General features: G+C 32.9%; 2 protein-coding genes across 3 annotated transcripts in view; both read left to right on the plus strand.

The window, feature by feature from the left end:
• Nucleotides 1-9956, plus strand: part of LOC128998193 (rabphilin-3A) — a 65715-nt gene extending 55759 nt beyond the window's left edge. For both annotated transcript variants that reach the window (XM_054424212.1, XM_054424213.1), the window contains exons 15-17: nucleotides 4483-4649; nucleotides 5420-5595; nucleotides 7678-9956. In XM_054424212.1, the coding sequence (XP_054280187.1) occupies nucleotides 4483-4649; nucleotides 5420-5595; nucleotides 7678-7802 (468 nt within the window). In that variant the 3' untranslated portion in view covers nucleotides 7803-9956. The remainder of the gene's footprint in view (nucleotides 1-4482; nucleotides 4650-5419; nucleotides 5596-7677) is intronic.
• A 4950-nt stretch (nucleotides 9957-14906) lies between these two features.
• On the plus strand, nucleotides 14907-27323 carry LOC128999120 (uncharacterized). The gene is made up of 12 exons (XM_054425482.1): nucleotides 14907-15006; nucleotides 15365-15485; nucleotides 16309-16420; nucleotides 16841-16934; nucleotides 18384-18438; nucleotides 19453-19593; nucleotides 19914-20076; nucleotides 21462-21624; nucleotides 22030-22213; nucleotides 24489-24619; nucleotides 26055-26252; nucleotides 27189-27323. The coding sequence occupies exons 1-12, from the start codon at nucleotides 14974-14976 to the stop codon at nucleotides 27231-27233; spliced, it is 1440 nt and encodes a 479-aa protein (XP_054281457.1). The 5' UTR covers nucleotides 14907-14973; the 3' UTR covers nucleotides 27234-27323.
• The last annotated feature ends 2 nt before the right edge of the window (nucleotides 27324-27325 follow it).

The following is a 27325-nucleotide window of genomic DNA, read 5'->3' on the forward strand; positions in this document are numbered from 1 at the left end:
TCGCTTGTGAATCGCGCCAACTGTGACCTCATACGTCAATTTTCCCTTACTTTCCCAGCAGCCTCAAAGATTCTCTCCCGTAACTCAACTTCAGGGTTTACAATAGTCGAGTAAACTAGACTTTTCATTTAACCCCAAACAAAAAAATCTAACGGGCTCAAGTCTGGAGATCGAGGAGGCTATGTCACACTTCCTCCACGCCCAATCCATGTCAGGAAGTTTTGGGATAGTCACAACCGAACTTCCGCGAGTTAATTGAAATCTTATCTGAAATATGAAAAATATACGATAACCGTAACTTTACCACAAACACATTTTGCTACTATATGTTTCTTGTCTTAGCTTAGTAGTTATAAAAAAGCGTTGCATGCGAGAAAAAAATACAAATTATTCGTCGCCTGCACTTAAATGTATTATTCTCCACAATAGCTTTTCTTTGCCCTACCATGTTTTTTTCACAACAATGATTGAATTACATTAGGAAATTTGAAACTTGGTAAAAACTATTATACACCATTGTAAAGCCCTTTAAATAAGGAAGTTTTTAGTAATATTTGTTAAACTCAGCGGAACACGGTAACCGAGAAATAAATTGCTGAATGTTAATTAAATTTTCGTCGGTATTAAAAATAATTGTTTAACGAAGAAATTTTAGTAGAATATTTTTCCGTACCATAACGATTATGTGTTATATCTATTTAAAATTTTGTGAGGATTCTGAAAATGACATTTAAATTAACAATTAGTGCATTTTTAACAGAGTAATATAACCTTTTTCATGGCAACCTCCATAGTTTTTGGAAAACCTTAATTTATTTGTTATTCCCTAACGGTTGAAGTTGGAAACCTCAAATGTGCATCATTAGGTCACCATTACCATGTAGTTTGAGGCAAAATTTTATTTAACACTTATGACCGGACACCCTGTATACTTTTCCTAGCTATACAATTTATTTTTTAGGTTGAATTTTGAATGTATGTAGGTTATGTTACCTGCTATTGTGATTTATAATAGAAATCACACAAAACAAGAGTAGGTAATATATTGTATTTAATTATTCAGAAACCACAAAAATAGATAGATTATAACAACAACAAACATGTTAAGGAGAGTATTACTGCATACAAAAATATAAAGAATAATAAAATATAAAATAAATAACTCAAAAAAATATTTTTGTAACATGTTTCTACTCATTTAAATTGTATAGCATTTAAATTAATAAAGACTCCTGATAAATCCATACTAACTTCTTGACTCTTTAAATCCTATAATAATAAACAACGTTTCTAATAATAAGGTGTCAAAATAAAATTAAAACTTGATTGCCTGAACAATGTAAGTTATACTGTATATACCTGAGCTCAATAGCAGTTATATATTTAATAGTTATATATTTAATAGGCGAACACAAATTTTGTTATGATTGTTTTGAAGCTGCTACGCATCCGATCACCAAGTTTAAGGTGTTGTTGGATAGGTCGTGGCACTTAAATTTGCCATCAAACAAAACATTGTTGAAATTTCATTAGGGCTCTGCCCCAGTGGCTTTCAAAGTTCCCATGTTATCCTTATGGGGGAAATAAATGTTTACATTTGAACACATGAATAATTTGAATTTTACAGTAATATTTGAAACAGCTGATTATATTAAAATTGAAAATCATAGAAACATGTGCTATAAAGATGTATTAGATGAGTTGAAAAGACAAATATTTACTCTATTTTTGTGGTTTAAAAATTGGTGTTTCACTGCATGACACCTTTGGTTAAACAAATTTAAATTTCAAGATACAGTAGCTATACTAATTGTGGTGTATTCCAGATTTTTATTTTGCTGAAACTAAATAACAGGATATTATTAAATGAGGGGAGGATATCAATGTAAAAGGAACAATTATTGTTTTATCGAGTTCCATCCATTGTAAGGGATAGCAACTACATTCTCCTGTATGGTTATTTAAGATATGTGCTCAAGAGTAATGATCAGACGTTCTTGATATTAGTTTTGTTTTCCATTATGCTTTTCATTATTGAAAATAATATTTGATAATATCAAATAGGTAAGGATGATCAGGTTCGGGCATTTGCCGCGATCACAGAAGACTATGATAATGTTTCCGTGACCGCGGGAGACGACGATAATGTCTACTAAACACGAGAGATACTCAGGATTTTGCCATATTCGCTGTTGACAATGATAATGTTTCCGTTGCCACAGGAGACAACGATATTTTCTCATGAATGCGGGAGGCGATTATACAAACCGCAGGAGATATTCAGGATTTCGCGGGGGGCGCGTATGACTGTGATGGCGTTTCCATGATAGTGGGAGAAGACTATAGGTAATGTCTCAAAGCCGCAGGTGATGTCCAGGATGTTGTCACCATCGCGGAAGACTATGATGACGTTTTTGTGACCGCGGGAGACGACGATAATGCCTACAAACGGTACGAGATATTCAGGATTTTGCCGGGATGGGGGATGACGATGGTAACGTTTTCGGAACCGCAGGAGACAACAATTACGTCTACAATCTGTGGGAGATGTTAAGGATTTTGCCATGATCGTGGAAGACTATGATGATGTTTCCGTGACCACGGGAGATGATGATGATGACCACACGCCTGCGGGAGATATTCAGGATTTCGCCACTATCGTGGGAAACAATGTTTTCGCGACCATATATAATGATGATGATAATAAAAACTGATGATGATGATTACGATATTAAGGATTATTATTTTTTGGAACACTAGCTCACTTAACTTTGTAACAATTAGAATTCTACAAATGTGATATGAGAGCAAACTTAAGCTGTAGACCTTGAATAAATTGGTTATAGTTTACAGCTAAAAATTATAGCGGTAACCAGGAAACAACTTTTATAATTCATGGAAAAACTGGAATTCCAGCACTTATAAAACATAGTATACACCCTGAATTACTAATGTTTTATGATTGGTTTTTGGAGAAGTGTTTGCGAAATTTGGAAATGATACATATTAAGTTGGAATGGTCCAATATTAGTTGGTATTTATGGTCTAGCATGAATTTTGTTTTTACGCAGTAGTTGTTTTTACGCAGTCACGCAACCAATCACCATGTCTAAGGTGATTTCCCAATTGAGTGAGGTAGGCACGTGCATTAGACAACGGTTCTTTATTGCGGCGGCTTCAGTTTAGATATATCCTTCTGCCAGTGGTACCTCATGTGAGCAAGAGTGGGACGTTATGAGCAATGTGTTAAGTCTTTCACAGCATTACATGAGATCAAGCAGCTCACACAAAGACAAAATATTAGATTTTTGGCATTTAAATAAGAATTCATGGCTTTCCCTTAGGGTCTCGGGCATGGGACGCTGAAAACTCACCCAGAATTTGGATATAATGTAGTTGATACATCTCAAAATCTAATTATTTTCGGACAATCCTGTTGCTAATATTTACGGGAATGAGTATGCAATCCTTTAGACATAATTCACCGTGCTATTTTGTGTTCATAAAATGAAGACTGCTACGAAATTAATAGTGCAGCGCAATCATGGACAATTCCTGGATAGTGCCAAGCCAACCAAGCAGAGATAAGGTACTTGCAGAAAATGACGCTGGGCAAAATCGTTATGTGTAGCCTAAATAAGTTTTGTGACAGCCTCTCTGTTAGTGGTCTACCACCTCATATACTCAAGCTTAAGGAAACGTCATTGCTATGTGAATCAGGAATCTTGATACGTCGTCAAGCTCGATTAAAGGGTGAGGTAGTCAGGGCTCATCATTCATCATGGCATCATAATCATCATCTGGATTTAACACTATCGGGCTCATCGTCTAGCAAGGAATTATTGATTCCTAGGATCAAACTGCTGCTATTAAATACTCTATTCCCTTTTGCTCTTGAAAAGTTTGTTCCCAGTTATCCCTTCGTTTGCCATGAACATCAGAAAATCTCAAGGACAGTCCTTAGGTTTCGTTGCAAAAGGGCTAAAAGAACCAGCCTTTGTTCATGAAATACACACTTGGTGCATGCGTGGTATCATTTTCAGATTTTTAAACAATCAAAATCAGTATTGCGCTATATAGAAAATCAAATTAAATCCGAAAGAATTGTTTAGGTTAAAGAAGATTAATCAAACAAGAATCTTTTACCGGCTTCCACAAAATAAATGGCAAAGACTTTAAGTAAACTGCGAACTCATATGCTTTCCACCATCCCCACCTCCACTAACAAAACCAAATACCCGAAAACGCCAAATAAAAAAGATAAAAAAGTCCTGCTTGCCCTGTCTAGATTGCGCACGAATCCGCGCGCCAGGTTAGCTAGTTATGATTAATGTAAGACAGAGCTGTATACATGTACATTCATTAATAACTAATAAGTTACATTTTGCCACCTGAACAATGATAGTGCAATATTTTAGTTTGATAATCAAATTACTTTACAAAATGATCTTACATATTTTTATACTCTAAATGATTTTGCAGGTGGAAAATGAAGAAGAGGTGTGGGGAGAAGAGGGCTGGACTCATGGACAAATTCTTATCACTTTATGTTACTCAACCAAGAGAAAAGCCCTGATTGTAGGCATTATACGATGCACAAACCTACTTCCCATGGATAGTAATGGCTTTTCTGATCCATTTGTGAAATTGTGAGTTGTTTCATTATCTTGAAGTAGATTGGATTAGTGGCCAACAACTCTAAAACTTATAAAACATTTTGTTCATGAATTAATTAATGTAGAATAGTATCACTTAAGTGTCACAGTAATATTTTGAACCTAGTATATAGGTGCTTCATCAATCTTTGAAAGCTGTAAAATGTCTATTTTTTTCATTTGCAAATGTAAAGTAAAAGCGAAGTTGGACATTTTTAATTTTCAAATCAAGCTTCTATTTCAACAATATAGTTATTACTTATAACTAATAAACTTATAAGTTATAACTTATCAACCCAAAGTAAAATCAGAAAATCAGAAAATCTTTATTGTTTCATATATTGATTTACAAAGCTTACACACAGAGTAGACTAAGAATAACTTAGATTAACTAACTTACACATTACACACTTGTGAATTATTTAACCATGAAACAATTCATCCCTAGGTTGAGACCTGTTTGTTGTTTTTGATCAAAAGATGGGATCACCGACATCAATAAATGATAAAGCAATTATAAAAAAAATAATATTACTAAGCTTGGTTGTTAAAATAGGCCTAAATACATTAGACTCGATATATAGGGAAAACTGTACAAATAACAACAAGGGAGAGTAACTAGATGCATTTTGGATATAAAAACTACTTGGTTTAGAAGTAATATGATGATTATTAACATATAGAAATATATAACACTACATATATTATAACATACACAATTTAAAATTGTTCATTTATTTGGATTTTGTACAAATTTGTTTTAGGTATCTGAAACCGGATCACTATCACAGAAAATACAAAACTAATGTAAAATGGAAAAGCCTGAATCCAGTTTTTAACGAAGAATTTGTATTTGAAACGAAAATGACTGATCTACCACAACAAACCCTGGTGTTAACAGTATGGGACAAAGATTATGGGAAGAGTAATGATTATTTAGGTGAGTATTTCCTTTTTATTCACTAAACAAGTCATGTCAAGTTCTCATTTAGTTTTAAAGGTTACACCTTGCAAGAGAGGAAGAAGGGTGCTATCTAACCACTGGCCTGAGTCCAACAAGTAACATGGTTTGGATTACATTTCTATCCCATGATATCTTTCTCTTTGTAAATTAAACTAAATTAGGTAAAAAATTAAAAATATTCATTTTAAAAATAATGTAAAATGTACGAGGGTTGTTTTTTAAGTAAGGGCCGGTTGCGTGTATAGTCCCGTAGTTCGCGCGGATGCCGCAACAATCCACCGCGCCACTTGCCGGCATCCTTCCGGTTCACACTGATGCCATTTGCAGCTTTGTAGCTGACGTGTACGCATTGCTGTGCTACTTTATAATGTTTACGATTATTGAATCGCCCGCCGCGTGTGAGATACGGTCAGTGATACGTTTTTTGACCGCTAGAAGCCTATCAGCTGCAGAAATTCATCGTCAGTTAACAGAAGTTTATGGCTTGAATGCAATGAGTGAAGGTAAAGTTCGACAATGGGTTAGGGAGTTCAAAAAAGGCCGTCAAAACGTCCATGACGAAGAACGCTCAGGCCGGCCCTCTGTGATCACTGATGATTTGGTGGCTGCAGTCGAAACAAAGGTTCGTGAGGACAGAAGATTCACAATTTCCACTCTTTCTTTGCAATTTCCACAAGTTTCAAGATCTGTTTTGTACAAAATTGTGTCTGAAAAGCTAAACTTTAAGAAATTGTGTTCTCGGTGGGTACCCAGACTCCTCACAGAGGACCACAAAGTGAAGAGATTTGCCACTTCATTGGACTTTTTGACTCGTTACGACGAAGAAGGGGATGACATGTTGAGTCAAATTGTCACTGGAGATGAAACGTGGGTATCTCATATCACTCCTGAAAGCAAGCGACAATCAATGGAATGGCGACACACAACCTCACCCGTCAATGTCAAAGCCAAACAGACTCTGTCAAAGCGCAAGATTATGGCAACTGTGTTCTGGGACCGGCGCGGTGTTTTGCTAGTGGACTTTATGCCACGAGGAACGACGATCAACTCAGATGCCTACTGTGCAACTCTAAAGAAGCTCCGCAGAGCAATTCAAAACAAACGGCGCGGCATGCTGACAAAAGGAGTTTTGCTTCTGCACGATAACGCTAGGCCTCACAACTCTCAAAAGACTCGGGATTTGATTGATTCTTTTGGCTGGGAAGTTTTGGACCATGCACCATACAGCCCCGACCTTGCTCCTAGCGATTTTCACCTTTTCCGGTACCTGAAACACCATCTTGGCGGACAGCGCTTCAATGACGACAATGAAGTGAAAGCGGCCGTGAACTCTTGGCTGTCGGAGCAGGCGGCCGAATTCTTTGAAGAGGGAATTAAAAACTTAGTTGTACGTTGTGACAAGTGCTTAAATAAACAAGGCAATTATATAGAAAAATAGGTAAAAGTGTGTAGAATCTGAAAATAAAAATTATTTTACAAAATTATTTGTATCTTTTTGTTAAAATAAAAACGGCCCTTACTTAAAAAACAACCCTCGTACTTAAAGTTTTGGCTTTACTGTACTTAATTTTTAAAGAGGTTCAATATAAGAATGTCATATATACATCAACAGGGCCGGTTCTACACATTTTTCTAGTGTGAGTGATCAACATTCTGGTGCCTCCCCCTAAAACCCTTAAATAGTAGTAAGGATTATCCCTGGATACAATTCATTTTATCAGTACAGTTCACCTTCTTACTGTACCGGCTCACCCTTTGCTTTGCTTGGTACATTCCACTCATGGGCAGTTAGTCTATGTGGACGGGCAAATGCAAGGTTAAAAGAGAAACACCAACCTCTTTAAAAAAAGGTCTAAGTGTGTAAGCCCTCTTAACATCACCTCCACAGACTAAGGTGGCGACCTATGAAGTGAAAATACTTTATGGAATCATCAATACCATGTAGAAAATGTCTAAGTGGAGATGTTTTAGATAACTAAACAGAAGGCAAAACACTCGTTACTGTTGATCAGGATATTGAAATTTAATTTGAAAAGTCACATAAGTTATTTTCTATAGGATGTTTGGAGCTGGGATGCAAGTCCAAAGGAGAAAGGTTGCGTCAATGGGTCGACATGATCAAATTCCCTGATCATAAACACGAAGGGTGGCACAACTTGTGTGAAGATCCTCCTCCCAGCTAAAATATATTCTCCTCATCTGATACGTGATGAATATCATATCATAATGATTTAAATTTGATACTTTTAACAAGTTTTCAGGTATAATGTTCAGTTAAGTTTGATCCTTCCATGTATGTGCCAAAAACTTTTTCTAGCCAAAGAGTTTTCACTTGTATTTGTGAAAATAAATTGTATGTTGACATGGTTATTTCCAATGGTTAATGGTGCTGTGGCTTTGAGTTTGCTGCATTATTTTGCGTTTATATTAAGGAACAAATCTAAGTACCTAAGCACAAAAACATGCTCATGCCTCCTTAAGGCACAAATGGTAGTACTAGGTAGTAACCTACCATTTCAGGAGACACAGATTTTGATAATTGTGTCTCATGTTGATTAGATAACTGAATTAATTTAGAAAAAATATGATCTGAAAGTTTCACAGTTGTTTACAAGCATATTTTTTACCACACAGTTATTTTTACCTATCTCATTTCTTACACATGAAGAGCACTGTATTGATTTTTAACTCAAACATTTTTTAGTCTATTATTGGGGTTACTATACTTCAAAATTGAATTGTTTCTTATTCCCCCAACTGTGTTTTGAGTTTAAATCACCTCAGGGATATAACATTAAAAAATAAACAAATAAGAGTATTTATGTTATTTATGGGTTGATTAAAACAGCAAATTATAATAGTTTGTTTATAACCAACCAGTTTACTAATAAATCAGGGGTTTTTAAATTAGAAGAGAAATATGAAGTTTGTATTTTTGTCATTTTAGTAATTTATATTTCACTATGACATTAGAAATCACTATATTTGTAAGAGCTTTTAACTATTATAAGATTTTATATTTAAATGCATTACAGTACTTATAATTGCTACAAATCATGATATAAGATTGTGTGTGTATATCAATTTGCTTACACAATTTCTAAGGGACTAGTTTTTACATTTATAAATAATCGAATGTTTATTAAATGGTTTAAAAGGGGGTTCAGCTAAATATTGTATGTTGTCGTTTTAACATTTGCTTTGTACAATAAAACGCTTTCAAACTTGATATTCCTATATGCTTAATATATCCATTCATTTGCTTTGAAAATAACTTATTTGTGTTTGTGAAGTGCATGTGTGTAGTATGATTGTGTTTTTGTTTCATACACAGGACAACTATTTTTATGTCATTTTTTACTTTTAAAAAGACAATTTTTCTTTGGTTGAAGGTGACTTCTTATCAACATGACATACTAGGCTTATTGTTAAAACATGTTGAACAAAATTCAGTATTATATTACCTAGGTTAGGAGTGTTATTATTGAGTCCATGATGGGTCCGTTACTTGTTAATAAAGCCATTAAAGTATTGTGAAGTGATGTATTTAAAATGTGATTTTTATCATAAATTTTATATAACTCTGTTTACAATGTTCTAATCCATATAGCCTGCTTAATATTTAAATAAATCATATTTATTAAAATTGAAACTATTAACAAAAACTGTGTGCATTTGTTTACATTTATTTTCAGAAATAGTACATACTGTAAACTATGTCTTAACTCAGGTTTTACATTCCAACTAAAAATTTAAACTGTGTGTACGTTGAACTTGTATATTCAAATTCACAAGACTTCTTTAATGTTTCTTCAAAATACACGAGGTTCGACAAAAATAGATTATGTTTACTGAGACTCCAACTTCGACTTATAGAAGTAAAATATAATTGTGAAACTCTTTCATGTTATGTGGGGTTATTCTTTAACTTGAACTAGTTTAAAACTTTTGATTAAAAATAAACAAGAAATTGGAGATTTTGAGCAATCCAGATTTGAGTTGGCTAGAGGCACCTGGCTAAACCATAATTATAATAATTATTTTTAGTGCACTCAAGCTACATAATATTCAAACAGTATTAGGTTTTAATACATGTTGCAATCCCTAGTGATCTGTATGTAATTAATGCCAATGGATTCACGTACAAACAACAATCATCTTTTGAATACTACCAAAAACTACTTATATGTTTTCAAAAACTCTTTTAAGTATAATGATTTAGTAAGTAGTAAGTAATATGCTATCACCCTAGTGTTCTTATGAATTTCCCCAAAAAATTGGGTTTTAAAATATAAAATTTGTATTCTCTTTCATTTACTTCATATAACTTAATGTTAAGCTAGTGATTGTTGTTATTAAATTTTTTAGTAACCTTTCATTTTTTCTGTTCTCTTTGGCTGAATTCAATATAATATCTTTTTTAATTATTTTATGGTAAAATAAATTAGAAATACTTTTGACTCCTACTATAGACTAGTAACATTGTGGTGGGAAATTTCCAAAAATATTATTGTAAACTGGCTTAATATTGGAAATAAACATTTTATGTTGTAGTACACGTTATTCCAACAGAGGCTTGGGCAAATTATGTTTTAAAACCGTAGCTATTTTATTACTGTAAACGTTTTTTTCACATATCAGTCATTTGAAATCATGTGGGATTCTAAATCTATTTACTTTTCCAAATGTTTGCAATTTCATTATTATATTGCTTGATAAAACCAAATCGTAACAAACTTGAGACCTAGCATACCCTATTTGTCAAATCAACCTGAGTTGCCTTTAGCGCTCTTAGCAGGGGTGTTTACTACCCCTTGGGTCCTAGGAACATATCCATGAGACATTTAAACTAAATAAAATGTTATCTAACAGGACGTGTAAGAGTGTTAATGTTACCGGTACCTTAAATGTTAACATAAAAATAAATTTTCTCAGACATTTGCAAATATTTCTGCTGTGCATTATACAAGTATGTCTTGGTGTTCAATATAGTAACATATAGATGAAAAATAACTATTAAATCTAACTATACAAATTTTCTGCTGGGGTAAAAAAGGTTACAATATAGAATTTAGTGCAATACTAGTTTCTTCCCTATAGAAGTTTGGTAAAAGAATAAAATATGTTACATTTGTGCTAAGCACACTCTTCAAAAATAAAACTGTACTGTCACTAATAATTCTCAGCCCTATGAAATAGTATACTACAGTATATGCAATCAATGATAAGAGTTTGGTCATATAAGAAAAATAGTCATAAGGCCTTCTTTTATATTTACTATGTACCAGCTGTAAGGTGCTCAGTGCTTCGGGGTAGCGGCCTTTCTCTCTAAGCCTCTCCCGTACTACACTCCTCTACCCTATTGCCTTACAAATAAAATGCTTGGAATCGCTCAAGTCGAGCTGGGAAACTCAACGGTTCTTCCGCTATTCAATTTTGAACCAACCGTATCTATTGTTTGATAAAGCTCATAGTGACACCTCACCACAGGGGGTCAACGATGTCAACACGCTCATCATCGCTTTTTTGATCACTTTTAAAACAATTGTCAACGCTGTGTTGTTCTCACGTGTCTAGTGCCAGGCTAATTTGCCGGGCTTTATCAAATCAACAAACTCAGTAAACTTGAATTTCACACTAATCGCCAGGCTTATTCGCCGGTCTTTCCTCAAATAAACTAATCTAATAGAATAAAATAATCTGGGGCGGCTTAGATGAGAGGGCCTTTTTTACATACATATATATAAGTGAAATAATAAATACCATAGTACCCTGTTTAAAATCATTTTATGTTTAAAATTATTTTAAACAGGGTAACATGGTGTTTATTAAAAAAGTAACCCTAAACAGTGATTAGAACTGAAAAGAAATATATGCTTTTAATGTATTTTGTATCACTGATTAAATGAGCTTACTTCAACTATTTTAAATGTAATCTATTTTTGTATTTGAGAAAAATTGAATGATGTTAAATTAAATTTTCCTTAAAGCTTTTAACATTTTACGTTTTTATGAGTTGGAGATTCGTAATGAGCACGAGCATTCTAAGAAGTAACAGAAATCAGGTTATTTGCTGTCACTTCTTTTAATTTTTTTACTTAGGATATACTATTTTTGTATAAAATACATTAGCCTATATAATTATATTATCTTTATATTATACATTATATTTTGTACTATAATTGGTCCAAACGACATCTGCAATTGGGGCAAAAATGAACAATATTGTCCTCGGTGAAGACGAAATCGTGAGCGTCCATGTTTTTTGGGGTCGTAATCTCCGTCTCCCGTGGTCACTCGGGTTATCTCCTAGACCGCGGAATAATCGTAAACATATCCTATGTTTACGGTGTAATAGGGATCCTTTCGCGGTCACAGGGATATATTCTACATGCGGAAATCGTTAACATCTCCCGCGAACAACATTATCAGCCCCGCGATCGCGGTAAAATCGTGAACACGGAACATCTTTCGCGGCTGCGAGACCTTATTATTGTCACCCACGATCACTGGAAGTCGAGATTTTCGATCGCGCAATCTTTGCAGACGCTTCCTGCGATTGTGAGAACAGATTATTATATTCTAACAGCAAAATTTATTTTCCAAGATTAAGACGTGTTTTGAGACCCAAGTGAGGCCCCTTACTAGGCCGAGGCCCTCGGCAATCGCTGTGTCAGCCGTTAGAGGAATACGGCCCTGAATTGGGGGCCTGTGATTGTGTGGGGCCTGAGCCGGACCCCCCCGCCCGCCCCCCCATCGGTACGCCACTGGTCTCACTTGCCGGTCTTTCTTCAATAAAACAATTCTAACCTCTGAATATCAAACTTTAATGCAATGCTCATTTGCCAGTCTTTTTAAATAAAATAATTTTAAACTCTAAATACCAATTGTTAATGCCGGGCTCATTCGCTGGTCTATCTAAATAAAATTTCTCAATAGCTGATATCTGCAAGTCTTCCTTCAATTCACAAACCGTCTGACAAAAACTTACTTGGAAAAATGAACTGAAGTTTCAATTGGCTAATTCTACCAGTACAGGTCAGGTTGATGTTTAGACCGTTGGTTGGACTTCAACTGGTTTCAACTGAACTGAACTGACTGACTGGAACAGCTAGCGGTTCTGGTTTTACTCGCCACAGAAGTAGCAAGCTCCAACGGTGATTACAGAACACCGAAGTTCAGCGGTCTTCAGCGGCCGGCGACGTAAGCTAGTGGCTGTCATTGGGATTGACCTTTGTCCCCGAACCCGCTTATTGTCCACGCAGCTAACACCTTTTACTTCCTAACGGTTGTAAATATCAACTTATAGCCGGTCAATATTTACAATCGTTACTCACTGTGTCAATATAAGTTTATGGATACTTTTGTTGTTCAAAATGGTTTACATTTTATTATCATTTTTGATTAACTCTAACACAGTATACTAATTTAAAACACAGGAAAGTAATATTTGTAGCTTATATTAATGCACCTTGTGACAATTTAAAAAATAGTTCTTACTGTAACAGCGCCCGTTTTTGTAAAATTGTACATTATTGTTACTGAGTTCAATAAAATGATTATTGAAATTGTTGTGACTTTTACTCCCTTATCTATGCACCTTTGACTGACATAATGTAAACTTAAAAGCCCCATTATTTTTTTTCTAAATTGATTACCAATAACAGACTAATCTAATCATTGTATGAGTTATGGTTGCATACCTACATATTTAATAACTTAATGTGATGAGGTAATTTTGAAGAGTATATATTGTAGAAGGAACAGTAAGTAGGAGTATTTGAGTATTTGACATGGAAACAACTTTCTATTAGATAAAAGAATAAGTATTGTTGTGACCTAATATCAAACTAATGAGTTGATTAACAAAATGACATCCATACTCCAAGGTCTTATCATAAACTTGCACCTCAATCTTCTAAACATCATTATTCAGTATAGAAAAGTTTTTAGCCATGACACATAGTGAAATTTTTAATATGAATACAGGGCGGCTAAAAAGTAACTTGCACCCCTTGTAAATGGCACCCTCAAATGATTCGCCTCAAAACAAAATTGATGACGCAGATGTTATTAGCAATGATATGAACTAAAAAAATTGCCTTGATAAAAATTGAAACTTTATAAAATAGGCTAATAATATTTTTGTACGACCACAATGCTTTTATCAATACAATGCTCATCAATACTTCTTAAGGTGGGTTATTTAAAGGAATTTTTAGTTGCAATTTTGAATTTTGTTATTAGTTGTCCTATTTTTATTTTCTTTATGTCAATTCTTCAGTTTCATCAAGACATGTTAAATGATACCTACCAAACTCGAATATACTTCCCATTTGAAAATTTGTAGCTAACTCCTATCCCCATTCCCCTAGTGACAAAATTAAAAAAAAATCAACCATCATTATTGTAGCCCCTCATATCTAAGAAAGTTGCTGTGAACCCATTTCAAATATCTTAAATGGTTAAAAGTTAAGGGGGGCTCAAGATACTTTTAAGCCACCTTGTATATGTCTTATTCAAGGTTAAACCTTTATATACGGATGATTAAAATAGACTTTTAATACAGTTGTGTGGTAATTTGAAACATAAAAACAGGAAAAACCCCTTTCAATGCATATCAGTTTAACAGACTGATGTTTATTAAATTTCTCTAAGAAAGTGTAATTTAGTAATTAGTGTAGTATAACGTACTAACATTATAACTTGGAATAAATTTCATAGACACATTAAATTCCCTTTAAATACCTTTATAGAATTGTGCAGTTCAATTGGGAGTCTGCTTGAAAAAAAAAAATCACTACTTATTCATATTCAATGACTGTATAAAGAATACTGATTTTCTCTTCTTATCTTCTTATCTCTATTTTGAGTTCCATATCTAATTGTACATTTTGGACTGAAAAATATTCACACCTAGTATTTATTAAATAGTTTATTATTATTTTATATTATATCTAGTATTATAATTTTAAAGGAGAATAGCCTTTACTATTTTTATTGTAATGATCAAACAATATCTTCAATACTTATTAATTTATTTAAAATAACTTATTAAATTTACTACATATTGATGATTTTTAATTAATGTGATATCTACTACATGGATCACCCCATGTTAGAAATACCCAAGTAAAATTGTCTTTGCATTAGTTTGTCAGAGTTATTGATCAGTTTTGGCTGACTAGGTCTCCTCAGTAATCATGTATGGCTTCAGTGTATTTAACTCTTCGACTCTGTACAATTCAGTACCTTTCCAGTTGCCTTTGTGACTAGTATGAGTAGTAGTTAAATAATATTTTGTTCTTGACAACTTTAAAGGAAATATAACATCGATGAATCTATAGTTGTAACATGTCCAGTTTCGATCCACCATTTAAATACTTGGTAAGTTTTATTTTAATACAACTATACATAACTATAAAGGTAAAGTTTCTATAGTTTAGTGCAACAACTAAATTAATGAATCTGAAGTGATAATTCAGAACTGATGAAGCGTATAAAATGTGTCAATTGAAAACTGTTTTAATCTATTTTTCAAGACTTTACACAGCTTTACTCGATGCATTTTTTATATTAAGTTATTTAAATTTTTGTTTTAATATTTGTTGTTTTGTTAAAATTTTAGCCTTGTTTTACAGATAAATAATTACATTTGAAAGGTTGTAGGATTTACCGAACAACTGATCCACAATTAATAGTCCTATTTTATTATTTGCTTGAACCATTAAATTCCATTTCACAGGTAAAAATGTTTGAAACTGGCGACGTACAAAAATTACCAAACGACTCGTCTGTGGCGGATATATCACTGCATGAGCGGATCTTCAAACAGTTGAATGAACTCTACAATCATCCCAAAAATGGCAAGATAGAATTTTCTATTAATTACTTTCACTTTTATTCTAAAAGACCATGAATGGTTTAGAGACATGGTGAATTAGGATGATTAGTACTATTTATAAAAAAAAGCATAAGTGTTGATGCTATTTTACAAAGGCAACATAATTGTCAATACTTTTTGATATACTGTATCCACATTTACACTGCAAACATTTACAAGACAGTAAATGTGTAAACAAATTTCTACATTAACAATTGGTTTTGATCAGTCATCATCAGACCCACTTGAATACTCAAATTTATAAAAGATTTTACTAACAAAATATATATTTTTTTATAATCAACTACTCCTTATGTTATTAACTTAGGTAACATTATTTATCAAGTAACTCGGTAGGTTATGTGGATCACATGATCTAAACATCTTCATTCAGTAACATTATTACAACAGTTCAGAACAGACTAAGTGTTCAAGGTTGGGAAGTGAGTCAACTTCACTACAATCAAACCAGAAAAAAGAAAAATGAAAGATAAAGATGAATATTGTTTGAAATTGAAAGAGGAATAAGGGATAATCTACTATATATAGGTAATCAGAAATCAATTTTATCTTAATAAAGCAGACCAATTGTTCATATGCTGTACCAAATATCAAATTCTGTTTTAATAAAAGAGCTGACCAGGTTAAACAAAGCTTGAATATTTTTGGCTAAATATTAACAGAAATACTATAACTTATGACTCGTAAAAACACTGAAGTGTAAGATAAATCATTTACGTTTTAATCACATTAGTATTTCTTATGAATATAATATTACTTATATAACTAAACTGTTATTTTTTCAGGATTAATTGCAATTGGGGAGAAAGTGGGGTTAGAAATTTTACCACCCAAGAAGAAAGTAACAGTTTTGTTAATTGGAAACCATTCCGCTGGAAAGTCAAGTTTCATTAACTGGTTGGTCATATTCACAAATTACAAATTCATTATTTTTGATTTTGTAAATTTTATTTGAAAGACAAGTTATTATGTAGGTGTCATGGTACAGCTATGTGGAAAACATTGTTACTTTTAATTTTTGCAAGTTATTTTTCTCTTTTGTTAACCTCAGTTTTTTTAACCTCTAAAAGAATTACACGAAAAGAATTAGAACAGTGTCAAGTGTGATGGCCCACAACACACCTAGTTATTTCAAATTCCATGGAAATAACTAAAATTTCTTTTGTTAAATCCATGTTTAATACTTAATACATGTTTATTATTGTAATACATATTGTTAGACAGAAAATCAATGTAAAAATTTACTTATTTACAAAAACATAATATATATAAATATATTTAGAATTTTTGCTTAGTACATATTATTTTCTTCTCTAGGTATATTGAGGATAATGTGCAAAGAACAGGAATGGCAATCGAAACACAGTCTTTTACTCTGATCACAAGTGGACGTAAAAGAGAAACACTAATGGTAATGATGTAGGTTATCTACTCATTGTACTCGTTATGTATATTTCATATAATGATATGTATTCAGTTATTTATTTTACTCCAATAAATAGACCACCTATGTTAAAAATTGCATTTTTTCTGGTTTTATAGAACCACATAAATAGCTACGTACTTGAAAATTAAGGAAAATAGAAATGTTTAATAATAGTTTACGTTTGTTTGAGAGAAGAAATGTATGTAACCTCTAAACAATTTTAGTATACAGAGAACACGGGTTTAATATGTTCTGAACAATAAGCTAAATCAATAAGTTATGATACATTAATACGAAACCTAAAAATCTACTTTTTGATGGAACTATCGGTTTTCTGTCATATCATGGGGACATCCTGCAAGGAGTAGGAAATCTCAAATGTAAGCATACATTGTTATGCACCTCAAATTAAAGGCCTTTGTTAGTCAAATACAATATGCTACAACCCAAACTTAAACAGAAAACCGAGTCAAAAATTACAGCTATTCCTTGAAAGATTCCTTGAATTTGCAATGCTACTATACGCCTCCCTCCTCTTTTGGTGAGGGGAGGGGGGAGGGAGAGAGCAAATCAGAAGAAAATCTTAAACGTAACCATGGGTCAATATGCACATAAAATTAAAGTTATTTATTACTAGAATACAATGCCGCAAGTTTGAGCTCAAAAGAACAACTGAGTCAAAAATGGCAGCCGTTCAAAGGTTTTTTTGGATTTGCAATTTTGAATCTTAGAACGGCTGCCATTTTTGTAGTTTTTTTTTTAGTTCAAATTTGCGGCATTGTATTCTACTAATAGAGAACTTTAATTTTATGTGCATATCCACCTATGCTTACATCTAAGATTTCCTTCCGACTTCTTCCTTCGGACATCGCCATGATAGCCTATGACAGAAAACTGATAGTTCCTTCCATCTACTTATTTTTAGGTGACATGTTGACGTACCAAATCTTATTGATTTATCTTTTATCGTTCAGAACATATTAAACCCATGCGGGACTTCATTTAAACCCTGTCATTCAATGATCTAGATAATTTAGAAAACAGATAAATGTATATATATATATATATATATATATATATATATATATATATATATAAATGAATGCACCCCATTTTGATTAGGGGTGCGATATTGACCTCTGGTTTGCGCCATTCAATTTCTCTTGATAAACCCTTTAAAATGAGGGGTCACATGATAGGTGTTTACATTTGAAAATTTGGGGCTGCCCCCAGAATACCCCATTTTGGGGGCTGGGGTAAGGTTGTAACTTTGATGAAAAAGTGCAATTTCTTATGTTGTAAATATGTGCCGAGTTTGGTTTTCCTACTGCAACGTGTTAAAAGTTAACTGGGGGGTTCCAGACGTTTGCCTAACCCTGTACATTTATCTGTTTATACATTGGGACTAATGTAATCGCAGAATAATGTTTTCAGGGACCCGCAACTATTTTCCTCTTCCCAGACCTAAAACCACTTGAGCATATAGAAGGTATGGTTGGATTTACTTATTAATAATATCAAAATAAATATGAATTAGAAATAATATTATAAATAAACAATTCCAATAACAGATTTAGATGAATGGTTCACATAAGATAAGTCATCAAAGTAAGTTTTAAACTCTTTGTGACAAGGAGTGACAGGTAAAGCACTACAAGAATAACATCGGTGACACTAACCAATATTTGTTTTGCTGCTTGAGAAACTTTGCACAACTCAATGTCCTCTATAGTTTATATCATTTTAAATGACATATTTTTTTGCTACCATCAATATAGTCATAGAATATTTACTGTAATTTTATTGGGAAATTTAATGGATACTATAACCTGTAGAGGGTACTTGGTTCTATATGAGGTTTCTCACTAATACAGTCCCGTTTTTTTTTTAATTTCACGTAAAACCATATAAAAGTTAAATTCAACTAATCTGTTGAAGTGTTTCTATTTTGTATTGTATTTTTTTTATTATTCATATTCATTCATAACAGTAAAACAACATAAAAAAAACATACATAGTTCTTTTATAAGGGATTGCAAAATAAAATTGTACCAAATGCAATATTCTCCTAAAAAAGCTTTCAGTGGAGGCCTGTCAGAGTCTTTGTTTAGCACCAATTTAATTTTTTTATTCGTGCCACACTTTGCCGAATGCCTATACCGTGTTTATTGATGACTAACCTCCCTAGTTTTTATATGTTTGTAAATGCAACATGCACATATAAATTTATTTTTACTTTTATTTTTTATTTTGTATGTTGCAGACTTTATAAAATCCATTAGAGACTTGTGTGTTTGTTTCCCAACATAATCTTACACAACATAAAACATATTACAACATAGACATAGACAGATTTGTATTTATATTTAATATCTGACAATGGCAAATACATCATCTTTGTGTGCCAAAAGACAAATAAAAATCTTGAATCTTGAAAATCTTGAATCTTAAAACTAGTATGATAATAATCTACAAAATGATCATTACATTATGATTTTTCTAGGTACATTGGACTATTTGATGACCGAGATTTCAACATCGAAGAAGCGCCAGTTCCCCATGGTAACATTCATAGATTCACCTGGTATGGTGGATGGTGGAATGGAGTATCCATACGATGTGAATGATACCATTTTATTTCTAGGTAATAAAGCTGAAATATGCAAGATCTTATTAGAAGGAGGGGGATAATATACTAAATGTATAAATGGATAATATACAAAATTGTCACTATAAAGTAAAATAATATTTGCACTAACATTAGTTCGTCAGTTTGCTACTATGGATTCCTTTTGTATGTTTAAACATTATGTGTCAGTAATCATATTTGTTCATTTACTGGCAGTGAATTGGCTTAAAAATAATAATAACTTGGTTCACAAATGGTGGCTCTTCATTGTTTTAATTTTATTTTGAGGAACAATGCTATAACTAAATTTTCAAATAAGTCTAAATGTGTTTCAGGAGGAGTGGCAGACTTGATTTTTGTATTCTTTGACCCTATTGGTCTAGCCTTGTGCAAGCGGACAATGATAGTTGTTGAGAAGATAAACTCATTGTATCCAGAAAAACTGCACATGTACCTATCAAAATCTGATGAAATCAGAAAACAAACTGACAAGCAAAAGTAAGTAAACCACACTTCAAATGCAGGAGAGGAACAAAACTGGATCAGAAATATGTCAGACTCTCATTAATTCTTAGAAGTTTTAATGTTACTGGACATTTTCTATTATTCTTAAAACAAATCATTTTTATTGCTGAACAGTTATAAACAAACCATTCAACACTAATAAGGTTTATGTTACCTGGCTTCTGCACACTGTGGATTGTAGCACAGTAGTTTTAGGAAACTACAGTTGTACTCTTCTTTAACACATTTAAAATTATATGAAATAGTTAATCACAATTCATTTTTCAATTCCATTATTGTTGTTTTTTTTACACATTCATGGATTTACATTGTGTATAATTTTTTGTTGTATGACAATATTTGCAAGATATGCTTACAGGATGAAAAAATAAATATGAGGGGCATTTTTTAAGCAAGGCCCATTCAAGCATAGTCCATAGTTTGCGTTTACACAGCTATTTGCTGCTTACTGTCATCATTTGTAAATATAAACGTGCCATTTGCATCTCTGTAGCTGTGCTGTGTGTCTAGATTTTTTTTAAATTTTATATCATCTTCCGCTGCAAAGAAGATAAGGTCAAAGATTCGTTTTTGACTGCAGTTTATAGAATCATAAATACATACTTGAAAATGATAGGAAATATAAATATTTAATAATATTTTAAAGATGTTTGCACAGAGAAAAAAACATATGTAACCTAACGAATCAATTAATTTAGTAATAGAATCATTCAATCATCTAAATTTGAAAATTGCTACTGTAGTATATGTTACTTACAATCCGATGCAGACATTTATCGTCAGATGACTCAGTTTATGTCCCTTATTAATTGTGCAATGAGTTAATGTTATGTGGAGAAATGGCCCTTACTTAAAAACGCCCCTTGAGTTTACTAAATAATGATTTTTATTTAAATATCTAATAAAACGTGCTAGGAAACTAAATAATGTTAAATATCTATAATATCAAAGTAAGAATGAAATAGAATAATCAAAGGGGAGCTCTGTGTAAATTGGTGAGCCCTCCATCATGTGCGCCTATATGAACAAATGGTCACATGCGCATATATTTGTGGTTAAAAGGTTTTTATCTGTAAAACTGCTCTTTTAATGTATCATTTTATAAAACTGCATCAGGCATAATCCAAATGAAATGCTGCAACCGATTTCAGATGTGTCGAAGCATTAATTCTTACTGCAAATATTCATACCTACATTAAGACTTTGAATTTCTACCAAATTGTTTTGAAAGAGGAAAGGTGTTATTATAGCATTGTGACACAACTGCCATTCATTTTTCACATCACAAATTTAAAAACAAGTTTCCTCCAAGCAAATTTTTCAGTTATAGTTCTAATACAATACAGTTTAATTTGCAGGATTATGATGCAAATCACCCAAGAAGTTTGTAGACATTCAGGATTGAATCGCTCTGGATTCTCAATGCCTGGTATATACATCCCAACGCTGGCTCATAAACAAGAACTGCAAAAACAGCATTCTAACATGTCCATTAGTTCAGAGGATACTGGAACGTGTCAGGTAACATAAATTAAGTTTAATAATTCTCTGTAGATGTTTGTGTAGTTTGGTGGCTCAGTTGGTATATGGTGTGACGGTTAATTCATGGTAGGGATGTCGTAGGTTTGTGTTCTGGAGTTTGCCACACTCTTGTTTTCTACATTCACTACAGTTCACCTTTGTCCACAACTTGCTTAACCCCTTGCTTTAATTGATACGTTCCACACACAAGTCTGAGGTCTATGTGGATAAGCAAATACAAGGTTAAAAGAGGTCACCATTCTTTTTTAAAGAAAATTTACCAAAGTACATCATAGTTCATAGTTTGGTTGTGTCTTTCAAGAATAGAGGTTTAAATACCATGATTTTTAAATGTTGATCAAAACTCTTTAAGCAAAATTAGCTTACCCCTTTGGTTTTTTTCAGATGAGTGAGTGCCATAATGAAATAGAAGAGGTTTGTAAGCAAATAGATCAAACAATCAGCCGCATGTTACAAACAGCTCTCAACAGTTTTGAAAAAGACATCAACACTCTTCTCCATTTGATCAATGGTCGCCTAACATCCAACCATGAAGCAAAGCAGCAGAATAAAGTGTACTTCCTGTTTTGTAAGTGTTTCTCACACCTTAAATGTTCTGATTATTGAATGGTTGTTAGAATTTTTTTATTTGGTAAATTTTCTACTTTTTTTGTTGGATTATTTTATTTAAAAAAAACCTTTGAGATAGGTTTAGTGAAAATTGTAGCTAATCCTTAACTGAGGCATCATGATTCAGCTACTTGACATCCCCCTCTTAATATTTAGCCTGTTTATTTATTTATTTATTCATTCCAACGGATACACCATTTACAAAATAATATGTTTAAGCACATGAGTAGGATGGAAAGATAAAAATTGCATTTGAAATAACAAGAGAAGCTGCATATAGGCTACCATTGAACAAAACATCATTGCAACAACAAGTAATACAACAACATAGCAACGTAACAACAACAGATAATAACATTAACAAAGTAAAATAACAACAAACAGACAACATGACAGATAACAGATAATAACAAAAAAATATTTAATACTAATTTGGATTTCAGAAAATGCATGTAGACTTTGAAAGTATTGCAACAACAGATATCTCTTGAAGATTTAACAATGTATTAAACTATGATGACAATAACTTCTACGTGAAACATTAACTAACAATAAATCTATGAATGAATAACAAGAAATAACAGATTTTGGGACAAAACAAACATACATCATCTACAAAACAGGCATAGCAAGGATAATGCTAGCGGTTTTTCTTCTGAAGGAGGACAACTGTTCGTTGAAGAAGTCAACTTTTGATCCTACTTCGTTTCCATGACGCTGCAATCTTGTCAATCCACAATTGCGAGATTAGTTAGTTGGTGAATACAAGTGCCCAAAAGTATCCAAAGATCGTGTTCCTCTCGGTATAAGGAAATTAATTCCCTCCAGTAGGCCGGTAGAATCGATCTCACCACAAACCAGTTTGAACAGGAAAATCATGTCGAGCAGCTTTCTTCTGAGATGGAGAGGTTGGACGTTTAAGCACTCCTGGAGCTCTAGGATTGGTGGGGCACGATACTCATAGCCCAGGCAGACACCTAAGACTCGGAGGAAGCGTAGCTGTACTTTATTTATCATTTCAATATGGCCAAGCTGATATGGTGACCAGATAGTTGAGCCGTACTCCAAAACTGGCCGAACTAGGGTCTTATATAACACCAGAAGTGACTGTGGGGACCTGAAGTCTCTTGATGATCTAAGGATGAATCCTAAGATGGAATTAGCTCTTGCGATAATATGAATTATGTGCTCAACAGGACTCAAGGTAGAAGTAAGTATTACACCAAGATCCCTCACATGGTCCTCATGTCTCAGAATACCACCACCAATTTTGTTGTCAAAAGTGTTACAAGTTACAAGTCTTGTGAATGAGACAACATGACACTTAGATACATTGAGTTCCATTGCATTTTCATTACACCACGTTTCGACGTTGGTGAGAGATCGTTGGAGATGTTCGTGGTCTAAGGATGACGAGATCTGGGAAAATATCTTGAGGTCATCAGCAAACATCAAGCAGTCCGACGACAGTACACCAATTATGTCATTTATAAATATATTAAAAAGTAGTGGACCGAGGTGAGAGCCCTGAGGAACACCGGAGAGAACATTGAAGGGCGAAGAGAAGGCGCCACTACACTTGACAATCAAGTGACGATCTTTCAGGTAGCTTTCCAACCATTTGATCAATGGACCACTAATACCATAACCAGCAAGTTTGGCGATCAACAAACCATGATGAACCTTATCAAAAGCCTTGGAAAAATCCAAGTATATGCAGTCAACCTGCATCGAACTAGTGAATGCCGATGTGACATATTCTTGAAATGACAGTAGGTTAGTAATGGTGGAGCGGCCTCTAAGAAAACCATGCTGATTACAAGTAATATATTTTTTCAAATAAGCATAGAACTACTACTGTTACTAGGTCTTTTATGCACAGCTGTTGGCATTACACTTTCTGGGATATCAGATTATTTTGACCATGAAATATTTGACTTTGAGGCTAGTTGCCATCGGTCTTGTTTCTTTCTAGCCATACCTGCGGAATAATTTTATTCTTTGTATGTAGAAGGCCAAAACCCAAATGCCACTTTGGGAGAGATGTTAAGTTATTATATAGTTTTAGCACTATGTACAGATGTCCTTAGCCTTCACATTCTGTCTCTTGAGTTGTACAACTAATTATTTCAGAGCCATCCTGAATCTTCATAAATATACCATATCTACTTATTATTTACTGTATATTACTTTACTCGAAAACTAATAAAGTAACTTTTCTGTCCTGTTTTCAGCCATGATAGCCGTTTTTATCTTCATGGGCCTACTTTTCACCACAAGTGTAAAATACTTAACAGAAATATACAGCCCTGAACACCTTTCCAGGATATTCCATCTCCACCAAGACTATTTTGAATACTTATCAGTAAGTAAATTATTATTTTTACAAATAAAAAAAAACAGTAGTATTGCTTGAACTGAGTAATAGTCGAAGAACGACAAAGAGTATTATATAGAACAATTATTATATTTTTAACCCTTTCCGCTCGTATGTCTGACAGTTCCACTCGTATGTCGCGGCCCACGCGACATTTTCAGCATCGGTTTTTTATTAATAAATCAATTTTATGTAGTGTTTGCATGTTTTGAACTTGTGTTGAATACATACTCAATGATTTCCTCATTCATTTTACCTGTCTTTGGTAGTACGAAAAATATTTAGTTATTTAGACAGCTGTGGAGTAAAGAATAAAGAAGTGACAATAAACCATGACGACCAAAATCACCAAAAAATCAAAGTTTGAAAATGAATTTTTTCAGTAAAATTCTACTTAACCCTTCTTGTAATGGCTGATTTGAATGGGCAACTAGATAAGTAGGCCTAATGTAGATAAAGTGTTTTACAAATTCTGAAAATGTGTTAACGTTTTTTAAAAAGCCCCCCAAAAAATATTTTTTTTAGTTAATTTTGCCTTTTTCATATTATGACCATACAAAAAATATATTATGGTTATATTTATTTTGATTTTATGTTTTAATTGTGTACAATTTTATGCAGAATAAGAATCAAGCCCTCAAGTACAAAAAATAATTTATTTTAGTCAGTATATGTACACAAAACTCCAAACATGTTTTTTTTTCATTACAATAAATGCAAGCGTATGGGACAACAAGGGGTTAACCACAGAGAAGTAATATAAACTATAAGTAAATATTTATATTACTTCTCTGTGGGTTAACTAATACGAGAGGAAAGGGTTAAAGTTTTGAGACATCTGAAAAATATATTTATATTTTTAAAGTTTGCTTTGGTATTGTTAAGAGAGATAAACAATAAAATATTTCAGCAGAAAGACTAGCTGTCCTCTTTAACAGGAAAATTTATAGTTTGGAATATTAAATTACCCCGTTAGCTAAATTCAAATCATCTTATAGCAGTTTGCTTAAATGAGTAGTCCGTGCAGCAAGCAATTGTGCTAACGATTTCAGTAAGCTGCTTATATAACTTAAAATAAAACTACAATCTATTTAAAATATAGCAAAGGGATAAGGGATTATATTAATTCATAAAATAATATTAATATGTTTAGATATGACACGTTCTTCTTGTTTTTACTATTTGATTTAGTTTTACATTTTACAATGTGTAACTTTATATTAAACAAGTTTCTTTTAGATGGCTTCAAACTATCCAAAAACAAAATAATCAATGCTGAATCAATGTTGAGATTTCATTTTTATGTTACATATCATTATGGTTTTTCCTATAACTTCAAATAGATGTCTTATTATTTCATTCCAAATGTACTTTTTCAAATTTTTACAAATATTATTGTTTACATGATTATTTTGTTTTCCAGATCTTTGGAAACTTTCTTCCACCATCACTTTTGACTGCGTATGGAGGGACATTTCATCAAGTGTTGATAGTTTTGTCTTTCTTTGTTGTTTTATTTATCTACTGTAAAACCTGCTTCAAAATGACTCTTCCTCGACGAGAAGTCAAGGAGTTGGAACGTCTCAGAGTTTTTGTATCATCTTACTTAAAGAAGAAAAAGGTGAATATGAATGAATGTACAAAGGATAAAGATACTCGGTAGCTGAGTTGATTAGGTTCTTAACCCTTTCGATGCTAAAATGTTGTTGTAGTATATTTTTCAAAAAAATGCTAGAGTTATTTACTTATTTTGTCCAAAAAGTGCTAGGCTTGCCAAAGGGGAAAAATCTAATGAGCGAGAAAAAATCTGTAAAAATAAAATATTTCATCTCAAAAGTGCTAAGGAACAATATATCGGCCCTCGATCGTATGGGAAATTGAAAGAAACGCTGTTCGAAACAACAACCGAGTCAACTGCTATGCCCATTTAAACTCACATGATCGAAAGTCGTGCCGGCACAATATATCGTTGCTCAGTGCTTTTCGGATGAAACGTGAACAACAATATATCGTTTAATAGCAATTTTGGGGAAAAAGGCGCACAACAATATATCATCGCTTAGCACTGAAAAGGTAAACAAGTATTTTGAAGATTGCCTGTTTGATCCTGAAAGAGTTAGTACCTTTTTGGCGGTTTGAATGGACCCAGCTACCCTTGATCATTGGGCTTTAAATAAATGGCCTCAGCTCAAAAAAACAGCTGATCTTACTCATCTCACCCTATTCTACTACTTTTACACTAACCCAGCAATACAAAGCTTGAAGTGTTGGGGTGTGTCTGTCAGAGTTGACTGACTTATTGTTTGCACTTCACTTGATAAAATTACATGTAAACAACAAACACTTAATTTTTTTCTTTATTGGCTAAAAGCGCACAGTTAAATTGTTAAATTGAAAGTTTGATAATTTTTTGACTTGGGTGGTTTTCATACAGTGATATTGAATTTTTCATTATTATTTATATTCTAGTGTTAAAAAACCTATAGATTTATCATTATAGTGTGCTTGGTTTAGTAACAAAAATATTTTTATTTGTTCAATTGCATTTTTCTTTCAGGTGGAGTTGACTCAAGAATACCTGAGGGACAGTTGTGATTTATAGAAGAAGAATTCAAAAGAATGACTGTCACTTATAAAGTAAATTATTGTATTGAGAATATTTTTATGGATATAATTCCATTATTCTGAGTATAA

Source organism: Macrosteles quadrilineatus, unplaced genomic scaffold (genome assembly GCF_028750875.1).
Source record: "Macrosteles quadrilineatus isolate MER2022 unplaced genomic scaffold, UCM_ALF_1.0 Scaffold_7__1_contigs__length_78375512, whole genome shotgun sequence".
NCBI lineage: Eukaryota > Metazoa > Arthropoda > Insecta > Hemiptera > Cicadellidae > Macrosteles > Macrosteles quadrilineatus.